Source organism: Bacillus rossius, chromosome 14, assembly GCF_032445375.1.
Source record: "Bacillus rossius redtenbacheri isolate Brsri chromosome 14, Brsri_v3, whole genome shotgun sequence".
Lineage (NCBI taxonomy): Eukaryota > Metazoa > Arthropoda > Insecta > Phasmatodea > Bacillidae > Bacillus > Bacillus rossius.
This window is the reverse complement of record NC_086341.1, coordinates 9,386,256-9,405,857: the sequence shown is the minus strand read 5'-3', so window position 1 is coordinate 9,405,857 and position 19,602 is coordinate 9,386,256. Positions and strand designations below refer to the sequence as shown.

At 39.2% G+C, this 19,602-nt stretch overlaps 2 protein-coding genes across 5 annotated transcripts in view; one reads left to right on the top strand and one right to left on the bottom strand.

Moving 5' to 3' along the window:
• Positions 1 to 10,397, bottom strand: part of LOC134539114 (thioester-containing protein 1 allele S1-like) — a 131,661-nt gene extending 121,264 nt beyond the window's left edge. The window contains exon 1 of the mRNA XM_063380853.1: positions 10,068 to 10,397. Coding sequence (XP_063236923.1) covers positions 10,068 to 10,180 — 113 coding nt within the window. The 5' untranslated portion in view covers positions 10,181 to 10,397. The remainder of the gene's footprint in view (positions 1 to 10,067) is intronic.
• Positions 10,398 to 10,885: 488 nt separating this feature from the next.
• The window catches only part of LOC134539111 (probable phosphorylase b kinase regulatory subunit beta), a 53,543-nt gene continuing 44,826 nt past the window's right edge, over positions 10,886 to 19,602 (top strand). For 3 of the 4 annotated variants that reach the window (XM_063380847.1, XM_063380848.1, XM_063380849.1), the window contains exons 1-5: positions 10,911 to 11,014; positions 13,156 to 13,226; positions 13,809 to 13,915; positions 15,975 to 16,110; positions 18,035 to 18,242. In XM_063380847.1, the coding sequence (XP_063236917.1) occupies positions 13,195 to 13,226; positions 13,809 to 13,915; positions 15,975 to 16,110; positions 18,035 to 18,242 (483 nt within the window). In that variant the 5' untranslated portion in view covers positions 10,911 to 11,014; positions 13,156 to 13,194. Of the gene's footprint in view, positions 11,015 to 13,155; positions 13,227 to 13,808; positions 13,916 to 15,974; positions 16,111 to 18,034; positions 18,243 to 19,602 lie in introns of all 4 variants that reach the window. The other variant, XM_063380846.1, reaches the window with a different exon arrangement.

The window sequence follows — 19,602 nt, the reverse complement described above, 5'->3', positions numbered from 1 at the left end:
TGTATCCATACAAAATAGTGATAATTCAATAAAAATGATTCAATTTTACTCATAAAAGAATGCAATCATTTCATCAATGTTTTGTTATGACGTTGTCACGTTAAACTATCGTCCGTAAACCGACTTTACAGACAACCAATTTTTTTTATTGAAATAACTAAAAAAACATTCGCCCCTGTCGATGGGCATACGAAATGGACGTACACCAACCTATATGATATGTCGTGTGTCGATTGCTTGTCTATTGTTGTAGGAGTGTTGTCTTGTTCGACAGGTGGTTTGTGATAATAACTCACATGCCTTTGTAACACATAAAAAAAGGTAAATTTTAAGTGTCCAATTTTTTGTCTGAAACCAAATTGTCATTTTTCTCCATCGTATGCTTGATTTTTGCCTCGTGAAAATCTCGTTAAATGGGATGTATCCCAACTCAACGATCTGGCAACGCTGCGCCTTTAGTTAATCTGAAATGGCGCGGGAAAGGTTCCATTTTAGGCGTGTCTCAGGCCAGTCACTGAGGGATCCAGCCATGCGGGAAAGGTCGCTGATGGGGTAGTTAGCCAGTCATGGCAGCGACTGATGTCACGGCTGATTCCCCATTGGTCACCCTAGCCGAAGCTAGCTATACCGCGACCCAGGTAAAAACCTTGCATAGACTCAAGGTAATGCGGGGATCAATTATCATGCATTTATCAAGCGAGGTCGCTGATGGATTAAGGGGGAGGGGGAGAAGGTTGGGTGGGGGGCAGGAAAAGCTATCGTGCAGAGTTAAGGAGGGTAAAAAAAATTTAAAAAAATGTGCTGCTTTGCAGATATTCCCTTCGCGTGAGCTCCAGCGACATCTACAGCAGACGGGTCAGTAAAAAAAAAGGGTCGAACCGCTGGATCGCGAGGATCCGGACAGCTTCTGGCTTCGCCCCGTCTTTCTCCGCAAGCTACAGCCCGCTGTTCGCCACGGGAAGCCTAAGATGTACATCAAGTTCTGTCCCTGCCCGAACACGCCCGAATATTCACCTTCGGCCAACCACGGGTTCATTTATGTATATATTTATATTTCTCTGTTTATTTTAATGTAGCTATACTAACCTAACTAACCGTCCATAGTGTTTTAATGTAGCTAACCTAACCGACCACTTTTAATATTTGAATTCATTTTTCCTGCCGCAAAAAATAAAACAAATCCCGAGGTTGGCCTGAAGGTGAATATTCGGGCGTGTTCGGGCAGGGGCAGAACTTGATGTACATCTTAGGCTTCTCGTTCGCCACGCGAGAGTGCTTCCCGCCGCGCTCCGGGGGTGCCCTTTCTCCGTCGATGACTCCGTGACAGCTTTGAGTATATATACCTACTGTATAGAAGTCGCCAGCCCAGGTTAAAATTTCTAATACGGTTTTGAGGTAGTTGGTTAATTCACCGCCGCAATCGCCACCATCTCTAGGGCATCGACTTGTGGTGGTCCCTGGCGGACAAGTGTCGAACTCTTCAAACACCCCTTCCCCCTCCCGTTGAACGAACTTGAGCTGCAGTGAATGATAGGTTGGGGGATGCGGGTGAATGACAGCGGGCGACAGTGCTGCGCTCTAACGTGTAAATAACAACTAAGACGATACAGGGCGTTACGGCAGCGCACTGCAGCGGTGAAGTTCCCAAGCTGCTCATCATACGCTTCTGAAAAACGTAGAGTAAATCCTATCCACTCGCGACTTCTATACAGTATATATATATTCAAAGGTGACAGCGACCCCGCCGAGCCGGCCCATTGTGTCCGCAGACACCGCTGTTGTGGTTCGAGGTCACCCTCCAGTGACCGGCATCCCCTGATCCGCCGACGGCAGACGGCGCTGCCAGGTCGCATCATCAGTAGAGACCGGAAAAATTCCGCGATTTCAACGACCTGTAGGATATACACTCCATGATCATCTATGCACTCGGGAAAATTACACGTCTGCTCATTTTGGCTACTGACTCGTGACACCTGTTGATTGGGACACTTGGTGATTCGATACTTCTTTTGTTGAAAGTTTTATCATTGGCCGAGTGTCATTCAGATAAACTGTGCTGGCCCAATCACCGATGCGGTAAAAAGGGCAAACGTATTTTGGATTCTAGCCTATATCGCGAAATGAATCCGCGAATTTTCCCGGTCTCTAACCATCGGTGGTCACAAGAAACAACCCTCGCACTGCCTGTCTTCGGGCGGTCCACAAAAGCCAGAACACACCAGACTGTATCGGTCGGTAACTGGTAAGAAACAGGCGAAACAAGTGATGTGGACAAACATTTGTCGGCCAGAGGTGTGCCTATGTACATGTCTGTACGGTAGTAGAATACAAATGGGCATCCTGGCACAGGTTCCAGGTTTCAAAGCGAAGAGCCGGCCGCCATCTTGGATTGTGATGTCACGGCGGCCATCTTGGTGTCATAATATTCTTCAAAAAAATTAGTTGTCTGTAAAGTCGGTTTACGGACGATAGTTTAACGTGACAACGTCATAACAAAACATTGATGAAATGATTGCATACTTTATGAATAAAATTTAATCATTTTTATTTTAATAATAAAAGAATAAATACTTGAAATTACACTAGTAATCAGATTTTTAAAATGCAAGAATAATTAACCTTTATTGCCGAAATTGTTGTAATAAGCAATGAAAACCACATTAACTTTTCACTTCACTTTATGAACAGTCGAGTGAAAGAGAGATAGATGCGGCGCAAGCGTACAATGAGCGTAACGGGACAATATGCGTAACGGGACACTTTTTCGTGCGTGCAGCCGGTGTTCATCGACGTCAAAATGAAAAATTTAAATTCCCTAAATATTTCTTAATTAGAGGGGAAAAATTCCTGTTTTTGATGAAAACATTTCCTGTTTTACTACACAAAAATTCAAAAATTTGAAATTCGAAATGCAACAAACTAGATTTGCCTTAAAACAATTCCTAAAAAGGGCTTAAATTCCCCATCGACATATCCGTCATATTTGTTTTTCGTCTGCTAGAGTGTGCTGCCGCTGAATTAGTTTAATTTTTTGCCTGTTAAAATGCAATATTATTTATTGCCAGGGCACCCGCCATTTTATCGACCATCTTCGCCTCTGTTTAAAAAAAAAATGTAATTATTACCCTAGAAATTCAGGGAAGATTCCAAAACTCATCAAAAAATCGCTTATCTAAATAAAAATTAATTCAATCGATTACTGGCCTCTGTTCAATCCTTGCTCAATCCAAAAAAAAAAAAGACACTTTAATGTAAATATCACTTATTAAATCAGTTATAGAGACAAATCATAGAAGCTGCTTAAATTCAGTCTACTAGCCGTTGATGACATAATGGTAGTCATCTTGTAAATTCGTAATTATTAACCGAGAAATTCGGGAAAAATGCTAAAACTCAACAAAAAATCACCTGATAAAATAATGATCGATTCGAACAATTTATGTCCGTGGTTGACACCAGGCAGTATATAGTTAATTAACTTGATTAATTATAACTAAATACATCAATATCACAAGGAAAAAGCTTGTCACAGAAACAAAACATTTCTGGCTCCTGCTATAAATCTATCCTTTCTGAACAAAGGAGAAGTTTACAAGTTGACAATATTTTTTATTTATTTTTTTAAATAAAATTTTTGTGATTCACTGATCTTGATTTAGCAAAACGTGCGTTGGTTTTCTCCGTGTGCTCCTGGTTATTCCTAGAGATACTTCTGCGGGTATTCTCAGAGCGCTTCTAGTTATTTCTGAGAAAACAATTTCTGCCTGTATTTTTATATGAGAAATGCAATTTTATTGGGATTTAAGTTTAATTAGTGAATTTCTGGTGGAATTAATACAAAAAAAAATTACACGGGCGATTAGTTTGTCTTAACACAACTGAGAAACGCTATCATGGAAGATGTTTCCCTTCCCCTTGAGGTATAGCGAAGCCTTCCTTCTCTTGCGATCGTGAGTGAGCATCCCGCATTCTACATGAAAAATAAATAATATTTACCTCCACGGAACATGTGGCGACATCTGTTGTAGAAAAAGCAGAGCTACTTAGCCACGAGTCTTTCAAAATGGAAAACTAACCCTCGCTGATGGATTACTCAAATTCGTATTTAAGTATCTGTTTCCAATTAAACATCTCAATATGTGTCTGGTATTAGTCGCAGAAGCTATTTCGAAAGTGAAAGTATTCGACCCTGGTTGGATCGTTTTCTGTTTGAAATAAGGGAGACGATTTTGATGACATATCCAAAAGCAGTAGTGTGATCGACAGCATGTATATGACAGTACGGTGGCGTTTCAATCACTAAAACCAAAAATGCTCGACGTCATGAGAAAGGCATTTGCGCAAAGAGCCCTTTGCGGAAAATTGTAGGTTGCGACAAATGCGGTTTTTCAGTTTGGACGAACTGATAAATTTAAAAAAAAAAAAAAAAAAAAAACACGCACACACTTTAAAACCTGCGAAGGTACATTTTTTTGTCTATTGAGAAAAAGTCTGTGTTTGGGCAGAATGTATGTGGAACTGGCAAAAAAAATCATCACACTTGGACATCTACTTTACCTGCATTGAAATATCAGGAGATTTCAGCATCAAATAAACGACACCAAGATACAGTACTGCAGAAATAAAACGATTTAAAGTTTCTTAAGATGAGTCATGAAGGATCTGATCTTCCTACAGAATTCCCTGAAGGAATTTTCTGTTACTGAAGCTGAATGATTAAATCACATTACTGGAAACAGTGGCAGCAACAACATATTTACGGAAAATGAGAACAAATCAGAAGCATTTGAAGCTACCAATGATGATGCACTGAGGCCAAAACGATGGAAACTATGCGACAACTATTTATTCTTATCAAGCTTATGATGGCTACTGGGAAGATAAGTGACTTTGAGGCAATGGCGGCTTCAGGATGACTTTTCGGGAGGGGCTATCGCACAAAGAAAGGTCGTAGTTGCAAAAAATGAAAGTGGTCAGATATTGGCCTTGGAATATTATTTACAAATTACAGGTTTCAAATACAGAACCTTAGTAGCTCCATGCAACTTTTGATGAGATAAAAGTTTTAACATACTGAATTAAATATTTAAGTAAACATAAATATACACTAATCAATAAAATTGGTATCGGGAGGGGCTATCGCTCCCACCGCCCCCCTTCTGATGCCGCGCTTGCTTTGAGGCAAGTGTTAAAACGGAAGACTTCAGAGATCTTAAAATGATTATAATAAGCATGCAAAGATGACGCATCAGAAGAGATTGATTGCATGACATGGGAAGAACCTAACATATTAGGTAACATGTTAAGACTTCTACTTGCTTTGCTTAGTGGAGGAGACTATTCACCCACCTCAACAAAGTAGCCACCATACTCCGTGAACTAAAAAATGCAGGCCACACACAATTAATAATGACCTGTTTTACCTGCATGTGTAATTGAAATGAAAATAATTAAATTCTTTGGATTTCAAAAAAAAGTATTGTTTTATTTCTAGTAATTAGATTTATAACTAAGACTGATTCTCGAAGTATCCTATCATATACTACCAGTCGTATCCCACCGAACCTATCCTACCAGCCGTATCCTCTCGTATCCTGCGATCGATCGTATCCATGTGATGAGAACTTATCACTCTGATGAGATCGTATCCCGAATTATTTTATTTCTTTTGAATAATATATTTACAAAAATGTATCATTGTAACTTTTAAAAAAAAATGGTTGTCTGTAAAGTCGGTTTACGGACGATAGTTTAACGTGACGTCATAACAAAACATTGATGAAATGATTGCATACTTTTATGAATAAAATTGAATCATTTTTATTGAATTATCACTATTTTGTATGGATACAAAGAAGGAGTAAAATGAAATCTACAAATTAATTGATAAATTTACTTTTATTTGCACTCATTAATTCAAATATGTTTATTACTTTAACGAAGAGATTATTTTAACTATAACTTGTATACATGTTTGCTATTTAACTTCTTCCAATCTGTGTTATTCTGTTAAGGATAGGACGATGATAGGAAAAGTAGGAAACGAATGGGGGGGGTGTTTCAAGTTTAATGTGCCTCGAAAAAGTCAAATCGATGTTTGTTCCAATCGAGTGGAAGAGAGATAGATGCGGCGCAAGCGTACAATGAGCGTAACGGGACACTTTTTCGTGCGTGCAGCCGACGTTCATCGATTTATTAGATGTTGTCACGTCAAAAAGTTTCTTCATACAAACTTTACCACCCTTTTTCACCTCTTTAGGAATGAAATTTTAGGAAAAATCCCTACTTAGTGCACCCTTAGGATGCTCAAGAAATATTTCCTCCAAATTTCAAATCTCTAGCTCCACCGGTTTAGGCTGTGCGTTATTTGTCGGTAGTCAGTCACGGTACTGTTTTACAGATACAGATATATATATAGCGAGAAATACTTGTCCTTAGCTGTGACATTTGCCTGACTATCCAAGAGTAGAGACCGGAAAAATTCGCGATTTCAACGACCTGTAGGATCTTACTCCATGATCCTCTATGCACGCGGGAAAATTACGTCTACTCATTGGCTACTGACTCGTGTCACCTGTTAACTGGGACACTAATGATTCGATACTTCTTTTTTTGAAAGTTAATCATTGGCCGAGTGTCATTCAGATAAACTGTGGCCCAATCACTGATTCGGTAAAAAGGCAAACGTATTTTGATTCTAGCCTGTATCGCGAAATGAATTCGCGAATTTTTCCTGTCTCTATCCAAGAGTATTGAATCCGCTGATTTTTTTTTCTTCCCTACATACGAGGCAGTTGCTAGCCTGTAGCGAAGTGAACACGAGGGAGTGATCGTGGCTCCATCTACCAATAGAGCCTTTCGTCTTACTTGTCACAGAAGTAGGTAGCCTTCCTCAACATAAAAAAAAAAAAAAAATAGAAGAAAAACAATCCTGAAGGTGTATTATTTGACCTACTCGTAGATCGACCTTACCGCGTCCTACAGTTTGATTGCTTCAGATGTTCAACTGGTTCGACACGAGTTACCTTTATATATCCTGCACACACACACACAAACACACGTTCGTGTTTTTCCGCTCGTGGAAAGCAATCGTACTGAAGACGTATCATTTCAGAAACACTACGCTGCCAACAGGAAAACCGCGCGAACAGGTTTGAGACACTTCTGCAAGATGACCTTAAAGGATAAAAAAAAAATCAGGAAAGGTGAACACGACTCACTTCCGTGTGAGAAGATAAATTCAATCATCTTGGCTGGCCATTGCTAGCATGGAGTTATGAGGCGTCAGCAGACGGCATGCTTGACCCATATACGGCATAGAAATGAAGATAAAGGTGTAATGCAAGTCCCTTAAGTGCTTTCAAGAATCTGTATCGGTTGTTTTATGTAAATTATCTAAATAAACTGTTATAATGTACCATTGAAACTGGGGCATTATTTATGGACATTTTGTATTACGGACACGCAGAAGTAAATGGCCCAGCAAAGTGACTTGCGAATAAACATTTTTAAGTGCCAGTGATTTGTGATCGGACATTTTTTAATAACAATTATGTATTAGTAATATTAGTAATTAATAAAATTGTAATAAAACTTAATTGGTTTATCCCGCACAATATAAATCGTAACAATTTAAAAGGGACTACTGGCGCAGGAGTAGGGGTGTGGTGTTTGGTGCTAACATCCATATTGGATTGTGACTTCACGGCGGCCATCTTAGACTCAAAATTTATCACAATTCCTCAAGTATAACAAAAAGTTCCTCAAAACTCCTATAAAATTCTCTATTTCGAGGGAAGTAGGTCCGCTACCAGGTTATGCACAGAGTCTTAAGGCAACTGGCATACGAAATTACTACAATCAATAGGCACACACGCCACATAGTTGTTTAACGTGCCGAGTTTGGTGATATTTACTCTCTTCCGGGCTGGAACACCACCGACACCAGCTCCCCAGTGCCGGAGGGGAATGGATACGCCATTTCATCGTGACCTGGAGGTGTTTTGGGGGAGAAGCTACAACGAAAGGCTAAGGCCACCCATCCCAGCATCATTGCCACCCTCTTAATCTGATTCGGCTGACCCTTTATTTGATTAGGAGGAACCCCCCAGTTTAAGAGTATCGTACAGCTCTTAAACAGGTCTGACACATCTCCGGGACCTCTAATACAACCCAGAGAGCATGCCATCTGACCGAACCGAACTACTAGCTGTCCAGACTAGTTAGAACCAGAGCTGTATCGCTGATCACTGCATCCGCCCGTCGTCAGAGTGGGGACTCCTCGGGACATGCTCTGAGTGGTCCGAGCCATGAACTGCCAGTGCGAGTCATCACCGTATGACTTGGGCAGGTAGAAGGAACTTCAGCGGGGAATCCCAGCATCAACAATGGTCGTCCCGCACTACTGCCTGGATTTTCCACTCGCTTGCGGGCTTGCACAGTCTGTTATCCCGTGATCTGGCTCCGTAATGGCCGTTGTACAGACCACTGGAGATGCCTGGCCAACTGTCCCGTAGGGCCAGCCCCTTGGGCACCACACAGGCCCCAGCGGCCCGGAGCCTTACAGCGTTGTATCGGCCCGGACACGTCGTGCCCAGATCAGCCATTACCATTACGTCATTCACAATGGGCCGAGGTTTTTGGGACCCGACGGCCTGAGAGCCAGGTAGTGCTGACATCCCCCCCCCCAGGTTTCCAAACTTCCCGCCGTTGCCTACAAGAGCGCTTTTCCAACTCACCAGATACTTGTTTTCAACATCTGAGGATGTCGATGGACCAGGACTCCCCGGTAAAGCTTCCATCGGTAACCGACACGAGGAGACAGAAGGTAGCCTTGGCGCAGAGAAAATTCTGCGGGCTTCCAGAACCATCCTGCGCGGATTGGCGTAACTAGGACGCCGCTGTTCTGGGAGCTTCGGATGTCAAGTCGACCCTGATGACGCGACACTTCGAAGGGGTGCGAGACCATTCCAGAAGAGGTCTGGGGGGAGGGAAAAAATAAAGAGCGGTGCCAGCCTCCCGAGGCAGTGGAGTGAAGTGGAAGTGGGCGAGTGACCCCTTGGCGAGCGATAGCGGGCGACGAGAGACGGGCTTCGTGTGTGGAGACTGGCGCATCGAGGACTGTGTTGTATGCGCGGCGGACGAGTGATCAGTGCGAGGCAGTCTGTTGGGACAGAGGTGCTGGGTAAGACTAGCAGTAGAGGGAGCCACTTTCGAGTCGAGTTCCAGTGGAGAGATTAGACTGTGGACGGAATGAAAGAGTGATTAATTTTGTTGACATGCATTTTAACTGTAGTAAGTTAATCAATAGTGTAAATAGTAGGTAATAAATAAAACTACGTTTTATTAATTGTGCTAACCTTATCGAACCTGTTTTTCCACTTGAAACGATATATTCGGAAGGTCATGAGATTGACCACAACAAACCAAAATTTGTATGTGTTTAATGTGTATTTTCTTTTGCAACACTTCGATAGATAATTTAATTTTTATTAGTTTGTGTCAACGTGACTTGTCTGAAATTTGACAGTTCTCAAATTAAATTTGTTAACGACCGCTGTCAACCGCACGCATTAATTTGTTTACACACAATTTTGACTAACAGCACCTAAGGGTACGTAGACATTTTGTAATGCATTTGAGAAGTGACATATTTGAGGTAATTTATTTGACATAAAAGTAAAAAAATAATAATTGATGAATCTCATTACCTAATTACAACACGTTTTATATTTTTAATGTTTAGCTATTATCACCATCCCAATATGATCAACTTGGACCGTGCAATTCTATTGATAATGAACGAAACCACACACGTATGTTTATCAGTTATTTTTTTCTCCCCTTGTTTAAAGAATTTCATTAAAAAATAATAATTTTTACGCATAGCACATGCGAAGTTGAGGCATATAAAAAAAATAGCATCGCGCAGCCACGAAATAGCTCGCAGGCTATATTACTCATAATACAGCAAGATTTTGTCAGTAGTTTACTGAATGAAGATGTGAGTAATTGGAATTTTTAATGTCATGCAATTAATAAAAAAAGATAATATACTTGCTACTTACGGCGAATTATTGTAATTTCCCTGCACATCGCTGTCCGCAAGAACACCGTACGTAAGTACGCTGATTACGACGGAATTTAGAAATAGAATACAAAAATGACAAAACTGCTGCATTTTTTAAAACAAGGTAATTTTTAAAAAAAACTATGCTTCTTATTAGATTAACCACCGGAGCTGCGCATGTTAATTAAATTTCACATTTCCGCTGTGGTGCCGATTTACGGAAGGTCTACCCGGTCCCGCGAACTGTAGAACAGTAGAACAGCAGTTGGCCGAGTGCGCGCTGGCGCCTGCAATTTCGTACGCCACGACGCCGGGAAGCCTACAACTCACATAGTTTCGGTTCCCTACCACGTTCGTGCAACTTCGGATTTCTCTCAAAAATTGAAATTAAAAAAATCGAAGGGTTAGGTTAGGTTAGGTCAGTCACAACATGCTTGTTTTCATTGGAAACTTTTGATTTAGCGGCTGAAGTGGCGTTAATACCAAAACGCAAAACTTCGGAAATCTTCGCAAATTCTTGCGGGGAACCACAACTATGTGAGTTGTAGGCTTCCCCCACGACGCCCGCCGGGCGTAGCAGACAACTGAATTCAGCACCGTCTACTGTTTTTTTTTATTTTATTTCGTGATTTGAGATTTTTTAAATCTTGTAGAGAAAAAATTACATCACTATATGAAAATAATTTTTTCTCTTTCGTGTAAGACAATTTGCAACATTCGTAATCACGCTAATATTCATTACGGCATTGACGTAAGAAATTTTTGTTGACTATCCGTCACAGTTACCCAGCCTGAAGGTTGTAAACTTCCCGACCGGGGACCGGTGCAGCCAACAAAAATAGAATGTTTCGAACCCGAACACAGCTGATTGGAACCTGCTCTCTGTGATGAAATATACGAAATATTTCACTGGGTGAGAGAAGACGATGTTGTTTATTTATCTAGGTGAGAAACTTTAATGCTGATTTCATTTTTTAATTATAAATATTATTTAATACCTATGATGAGTTAATTTACATATATTTGCCACAGAATAATAATAATAATAATAATAATAATAAATATTATTATTATTATGTTTTACTACCTTGCAGTTAATAACACAAACACGGAATGCACTACACATTTTATATTTGAAGTAACAAAGACAACATACCAGGCCTATAATCAATATGGATCAATATCGGTGAATATTTTCCATGTCAACAGCTAATTTCTGTTTTGAGGCAATTTCAAATGCCTTATACTGACTCAAAAAATGGGGTATTTAGGGGCAGGGAGTACAAAAGAAGAAGGGAACTATAATACTCGTGGAAATTCAGATACTTGACAAATATTCTTACATCAGGTCAAAATTCTCAAAAAAAAAAAAAAAAACTTCAAATTCATATGCACAATACTTGCTAGTTCTTTAAATCAGTATTTTTCAATTAACTATGCTTGACTCGCAGGAGACATATCTCATAAACTATCCTTGAATTATTGAAGTCTGCTGTGAACACTACCTAATAGAAGCAGTCTGAAAAAAATGTGGTGGCATGATTTCTCATTGCAGCGTAGAGAGAGAAAAAAAAGCAACTGAGTCTCAGCTATTAAATACATACTTGGGACTTAGTAGGAGAGTGTTATTGAGTGCAGTTTACTTTGTGCTTTGACCTTGACGAAGGTCATATTTGCTTTGCAATTTAGCACAAGTTCACTTTGTGTGTGGTATGTTGTGAAAACATGAAGAAAAAAATTACAAACCTAGACATTATGAAATAATTACTTTTGCCTTTCTCAACAATGGAGAAATGTGATTTGTTAATTATACATATTAGGGGACATAGAGCAATGTCTTGGTGAAAAGAGGGCAAGAAGGTGCAAAAACAGCTTGCTAATTTTACCAGTGGGATGATTGCTGTTTTCTCGATTATGTATTTGTACAGGAGGAAAAAAATTGTTTTATTTTCTAGTTTGATTTAAATTCTTCTGTGTGAACACATAGTTTTTAAGCCCTTATATATATATACATATACATATATAATTTTCTGCATTTAAAAGCTGTTGCCAGACACCACCTAATTCAGTTAAAAGTACCTAGTAGGATTTGTGAAGTAACAAACATTAGTCACATAACATTACATTTTACTGGAAGCACAGCGTCATCGTACTAGAAGCAAGTGAGAAACGTGGCGGTCGTTGCACTGAAGTAGTGGGTTTTCTCGTGGTACTCCAACTAGTTTTCCCCACTCTTTCATTCTCCTAGTGCTCCATCTTCATCTCATCACCCCTCATTGTCTGTAATGACCCTGATATCGACAAGATGTTAAGCTCTAGTTTATTCAATTATAATATTCATTGCTCATGGGTAGAAACCGGAAAAATTCGCGATAGGCTAAAATACAAATACTTATACCTCAGTGCTGCCTCTGCTATTGGCGCAAAACTCAACTGGATGACTCTGGGCCAATGAGAAACACTCAAACAAAGCTGTATCAAATCACGGGCTGCTACGTTGGGACGTCTCACAAGACAGCAGCCAATGAGTGGGTGACATTTGACCGGAACTTCTATGGAGTTCATCCTACAGGTCATTGAACCTGCAAATTTTTTCCCGGTCCCTACTCATGGGTATGAAAAACCAACCAAGGATTTATGTTTACCCCCAGTAACATTTTAAGAACACTTATGGGTATCCAAGTTTACACCTGATGGCATGATCCTGTATTCATTGATCCAGTGGTACATGACGTTTGCTGTTCTAAAGATCCGGGGCATTACAAAATCTTGTGACATAAAAATGAATCATGATCGCAAAATGTATACCTACGAAAGAAAAATTTTCCACATGACCTGACATAATCTGTTTGTATTGTGGTATTACATTTTTGTTATGTCCAGGATCTTTTGACGTATGTACTAAATTAAAACAACAACCATCGTGTACCACTGGATCAAGTATACGGGATCATGCCATCAGAATCAAGGGATTATTAACTACCTTTTTTTATTATTGCTCTTAGTTTTATTTTGTAAACTCTTGATATAGGTACCTATATATATATTTTTTTTTTTTTTTCATCATTCATGTGTTGTATTTCCAGGTTTAATATGAACTAAGTTTGGAATCTCACGAGCCAATAATGGCATCCCCAAGAAGTAAACCTCCTCCAAGGTGAGAAGTTCTTTGAATTGTTTTACAAGATGAGACTATTTAAGATCATTATTTTGTTTTGTTTTGTTTTGTTCTGTTCTGTTCCTGGTTTCCGTTTCGTCCACAAAAGGGTTTGAATTATTGCATTGTTTTAGCAAAGCTGTGGTTGCAGGTGAATAGGACGAAACTAGAATTTTCTTGTTTTCTCGTTTGGTGTTATGTAGCTGTGTAAATCGTGTTTTTGTCGTCCTTTATTAGCGTTTATAACGTGGTTTTAGGAAAAAGTAAATTGCTTCATTTTGTGGTTTTATTTTTTGTTGCATATCTTGTGATGGCAAACAGTAAGCAAATAAATAATTATTATATAAATATAATATTTATTCATAATGTATTGAATTGTAAAAAAAAAAAGTTTGAAATCAGTTTTTTTTCTTCTTTTTTTTCCTTCTGCTGTGAATTTTGTTATTACTGAGATACAAGGTTTTCATTCTAAGCCGACGATACGTTAGAAATGCAGCCAGAGTATTTTAGCATTTAAATTAATCCACATTTTGTTACCTACATTTGTTTTTAAATGACTTGAATCTTGTTGTTAAATTTCAGGTGTAATGTTCGACAAGGGAGCATAGTAGACTTGGACGTGGACATCAATCTCAAGATTTCCAACTACGAGGACACTGTCCATCAGCTCGACTTGAATTATGGCCTAGGTACCGTATGAATTACTTACAATACGTTCTGTGAACGGTTCTTGCATTGGGGACAGTAGCAGATCCAGAGGGGTGACTAAGGGGCTCAAGCCCCCTCCAAAAGCATCTGGGTCCACTATTGTTTTAGTGTTTGCCTTGATAAAGCCTAGCCTCAGCTGGGTCAAGCCCCTCCCAAACCAAAATCCTGGATCCGCCACTGATTGGGGAAGACTGATTTGGAACATTATTTTGGACAAACGCATATGCTGGTTTACACTGTATGGCATAGAGAATGCACAAAGATGAGTACAAAAACACACAAAAAAAAAGTAAGCCAAAATTAGCCAATGTCAAATTTTAGATGCTTAGACAGACAGAAATTTCCATGAAAGAAATTAGTAAGAACAACATCACAGCACAGACAAGCACAACGGGCAGACAACGATGAGACAGTTGCGACAAGAACAGTTAAATACAAACAGATAACAAGCTTGGACAACACGGTGGCATACGAAGTAAACCATCAGTGAAAGTAAACCTTTATTCTGGCAACGCCCTGATGAAAACAAAGATGACGATAGTAAGCTTCCTAAGAAATAAATGGTGCACCGTTCCGGGAAATGAGATCTGTTCCCGTCATCAGGCATGAGCAGACAGAATTTTTACATCGGCTGATTTAGGCCTCTTTTTTTCCTGTGCGTTTGTGTATTCATCTTTGTTTGACTGTTCTCCAGGCATTAAATATGACATATTGACACTAAGCAATGGCCTATGTCTAAATAAATTTTTTAATGAATTACAATGTCATTCAAATTATCTTTGAAAGATTTGTGCAATCGGAGTGCATGACTTGATGTAAGCTTTTGGACATATGCCAAAAAAAATTAAATTGTGTTTTTTTTTGTCTTTTGGGTATTTTTTAGTTTCCTTCTACAGAAAAAGTGCTTAGCAATGGCGTATGTCCAAAAGCTTACATCAAGTAATGTTTTTCAAGACAGTTACAATAGAAAATTTCCATTCCATGTTTTTAGGTCATTGTAAACATGGATTATTGTCATTCTGTAAAGGCTAGGCTCTGTAGGGTAGAATGGAGTGAGGTTGTTCCGTGGTATGACACTGAACTGGCAATCTCGAGGATCCGGGTTTGGATCTTGAACCAACCGTCCTGATTATGGTTTCTTGTGGTTTTCCAGAATTGCTCTATGCAAATACTTTGAATGTATTAGGCTTGAGTTTGACACTTCTATAGCAGCTTTTTTTTTTTTTTTAATTTCAATACATGTAAATTGCCATGAATCTTTTAAAATGAAGAATTTTGTTATTACAAAATTAAAGAATGTACTACCTACTGAAATTATATAAAACCAACACTTAAAAATATTAAGACTGGGAATTAGTAACATCTAGACTCAACCTACCAGCAAAAAGTAATTTTTTGTATAATTTACACGCATCCAAAATTAAAGTGGACTACAAGCTACTAAGGTTTCTCTTATATTCATGATTGTTTTCATTCAAAGTTTTCATGATTTCATTTTATAAGTTGTATGTTTGAGTAGGTGGTAACTGAGATATAAAAATCAAAATAAATTATTTCAAACTTCTTTTATTTAATAATAACAATTTGTCTTATCAAAAAAAAAAGTATAACCTGACACTAACTAGGTATTTTGTATGCAATTTGGTAACTTAACCCTTAAACATAACGTTAGTGTGCGGAGCAGATGTATAAATCATTTTTGTATGAAGATATAATGTTCTTCATGTGGATTTTTATTTTGGCTCCCTGTAGGTTTTCACTGTGAAATGATCCGTGTTTGGTATCATTATGTGTTACCGTCTTTAGTGACCTCGCTGTCTTTTCGAAACATTAAGCCCAAGTAAAATCGAAATGTACGGAGTAAGTGGTTGAAATCTGTCAACTCTTGAATTGAAGTAGTGCCGAGAAACCAAAAAAAAAAAATTTTATTTCTTTGCTGCAGGCTAAAAAATAAAAAAAAATATATCGGAGCCAGTTTGCCGTTGCCAGGCGAGACAGGGAGTTGATCGCTTGTATCGCTTGTTCGGGTGTGTCCGGCAGTGAAGAGGCAGCTGCTTCGGCACCAGAGCCCCATCACCGGCATGTTCCCCGTGCTGTCGACGGACGAGACCGTGGCGAGCGTGCGCGAGAGCGTGTACTGCGCGGCCGCTGTGTGGAGCCTCTACCAGGCCTACAGGCGAGTTGTGCCGACACGCCCAACTTGAAAACACTCCCATTCGTTTCCTACTTTTCCCTATCATCGTCCCATCCTCAACAGAATAACACAGTTCGGAACAAGTTAAACAGCAAACGTGTATAAAAGTTATAGTTAAAAAAAAATCTCTTCGTTAAAGTAATAAACATGTTTGAATTAATGAGTGCAAATAAAAAGTAAATTTATCAATTAAATTGTAGATTTCATTTCGCTCCTTCTTTGTGTCCATACGAAATAGTGATTATTCAATAAAAATGATTCAATTTTATTCATAAAAGTATGCAATCATTTCATCAATGTTTTGTTTTGACGTTGTCACGTTAAACTATCGTCCGAGAAGAATTACCGTGAAGCAATATCATATCCACCCGAAAATAAGTCGACCCTGAGCGCAGATGACCCCTTGATTGTACAAGTTACGGTACTGAGAAAAATTATTAGCTCACCTTTTTCTTTCCTTCCTTAGTAGGAAGTCTCTACACAGAATCATGAAAACAAGAATCTAAATAATCGTTCATTGTCTTTCCCAAATATCTGTGAGAATTCAATATGTTCAGCTATATTTAATGTCATCAGTAATGCTTCTATTCAATAAAAAAAAGAACGAAATTCTGTAATTTTAAACATTTCCACATTTCTGCAATGCAATTAATGATTGTTTTCCGCCAATTCCACGTTGATGTCGGTAATAAGACAACTCCCCGATCATTTGAGTAGTTTTTTTCAACGAAACACTCTTGTCTTATTTTATAGTTTAGTATTTCTGTGAGAATATAATGGCTTCTTGATACTGTCTGCTGTCAACTCATTCACCATGTATGCGAACGAATACCGCTGCTACGCGACAGTATACCTAATAATGTTAACTTTGTTGGAAGATTCTTTAAGTGGGCCGTGCTAAAAAACCGGTCCGCGGGCCGCCAGTTGGCCATCACTCGCCCAAGTCAAATCCTTGTAGTTTTGATTTGTTGGTAAACATGATCTGGGTGTTTACTATGCACATTAAGTAATTATAACATTATATATATATATATATATATATATATATATATATATATATATATATATATATATATACTGATATACAATTTCAATAACTATGATTGTCTTCTTCCTCAAACTAGTAAATAAGATAAATCTAAAAAAAAAATTGTATGGTCTGTCGAACCATAAACACACATTGTAAATTCTTTCTTCACTATTTTCAGCTCTGTTGTATGTTATTCTGGTAAATATTATCCTCATATTTCTTATATAAATATAAGCGAGTATTACATATAATAAGTGCTACTGGTGGTCGTTTTCAACCTATGTGTGTGACTTGTTTATGTTTATGTATTTGTGTATCTTTTTTCTTTTGTTGTGTGATGTCTGCACGTGCGCGTTGCCGGCTGGTTGTGTTGCGACTACTTGTGGGCGGTGCCTACCAGCATGGTTGTTCTCCTTGCAGGTGGTGCCCGCCTCCGCGTAGTGCCGATATGGTTGCGGTCAGGGGCTAAGCCAGGGGGGGGGGGATTAGGGGTTCAACCCCCCCCCTCCCCATTCCCCCTTTAGCACAAAATCTTTTAATTAATTTCTTATTCATCACTCAAAACACATTTAAAATTGAAATTAATAAAATTTTTACCATTACAATATTTAAATTCAGGTACCGAAAACTGCTGAAATAGCACCATTTTACACCTTTAGGAACCCCCCCCCCCTTCCTCCCTTCAATACGCGGGGGGGGGGGGGGGGGCATGCTTCTTAGCACACCCCCCCGTACACAAATCCTGGCTACGCCCACTGGTTGCGGTGCCTGGCCGAGTGCAGTGACTGCGTCTCTCTTGTCTTTGTGTGTTTCGTGTGTTCCGTGACTGTCGCACGTTTGAACGAGCCGAAATGAAACGAGGTGTCCCCCGCGCAGGCGCATCGACGACGACCGCGGGAAGTCGCACGAGCTGGGCCAGTCGACCGTGAAGTGCATGCGCGGCATCCTGGAGTGCTGGGTCAAGCAGGCGCCCAAGATAGAGCTGTTTAAGAAGAACCAGTGCAACAAGCACGCCCTCCACTGCAAGTTCCACCTCGCCACCGGCGACGAAGTGTACGTTGACGAGGAGTACAACCACTTGCAAGTACGTGGGTCACTCCCTCGCGATATGCCACGCAACTCATAACTCCCGCATCTCGTGTTTGTTTTTGTGAAAAAATTTTAGTTCCCGCTGGCGATGGGTCGAACCCCAATCTTCTCGGATACGAATCTCAAATTAAAATTCCAAAGAGTACTTCGAATCTGCCCTTCAAATCCGAACCTTTGCATCAAGGATCAAAAATTAAAACGGTATACAGTAGAGCACTCCTCAACCGTAATACCCACAAACGGAACTCCCGATATCGGAACTAATTTTCCAAAAAAAATTAAAACATTTCCGCAATTGGAACGAGGTTTTTTTGCTTTTGCCTGACTGTACATGTCTTGTAGGCGCACGTGCGCACGTCTGTCAGAAAGCTAATTATAGCCAGTCTTTCCTGCGCAAGTACGTGGGCGCGGGGGACCTCTGTTTGCTCCCTCGCGATGTCCCACACAACTTAAACTCCTGCAACTTGTACCGTAAAACGGGGTGAATAGAAACAGCGGGGTGAATAGAAACAGCCTGCTAAGAAGGTATTTATGAATAAAACCATTAATTTTTAATCCTTATATTTTTAAAGTAATTTGCCAACATTGTCGAGAATGATTTTTTCATTGAAGATTTAGTTTTTCTGAATCTCTAAATGGACCGTTTCTATTCACCCCGCTGTTTCTATTCACCCCGTTTTTACGGTATTTGTTTTGTAAAATTTTTAGTTCCCGCTAGCGATGGGTCGAACCCCCAATATTCTCGGACACGAATCTCGAATTAAAATTCCAAAAAATGTACTTCGAATCTACCCTTCAAATCCAAACCTTTTGTGCCGAGGATCAAAAAATTAAAACGGTATACAAGAAATAAAAAAAATGTATCATCCACATGTTGAAACATTCGACCTTATAAATGTTTGTTTCGCTAACAAAGTTTCCAGGAGCAATGCATATCTTAATTTTATTTATGTAATTGCTGTTAAAAAGTGCACAGTATTTTTAGAAAATGTTTGTCAGTGTTTAATTTTTAGATTTACTACATTTCGGTCAATATTTTTTATAGAATCTTATTCCTGGAATCTTAAATCTTTCAAGTACTAGAGATTCCAGGATTTAAGACTTTGACTGTGTCCATTCCTACTATTTGCATGTTCATTGTATGTGCTATTTCTTTTTTGTGTCAAAGTTCCCTGAAGTGCTAATACCTCAGAACATTGCAGCTGATGACTAGTAGAAACATTTCTTTGATAGCCACTTTATGGATTAATAATCTAGACCTTTTTATCTACACAATGGCTGATGTTTTAAATATCTGAATTTCTCTTCCTCTTGATATTTTTTTCTTAGAATCTGTTTCCTTGAATATTGAATCT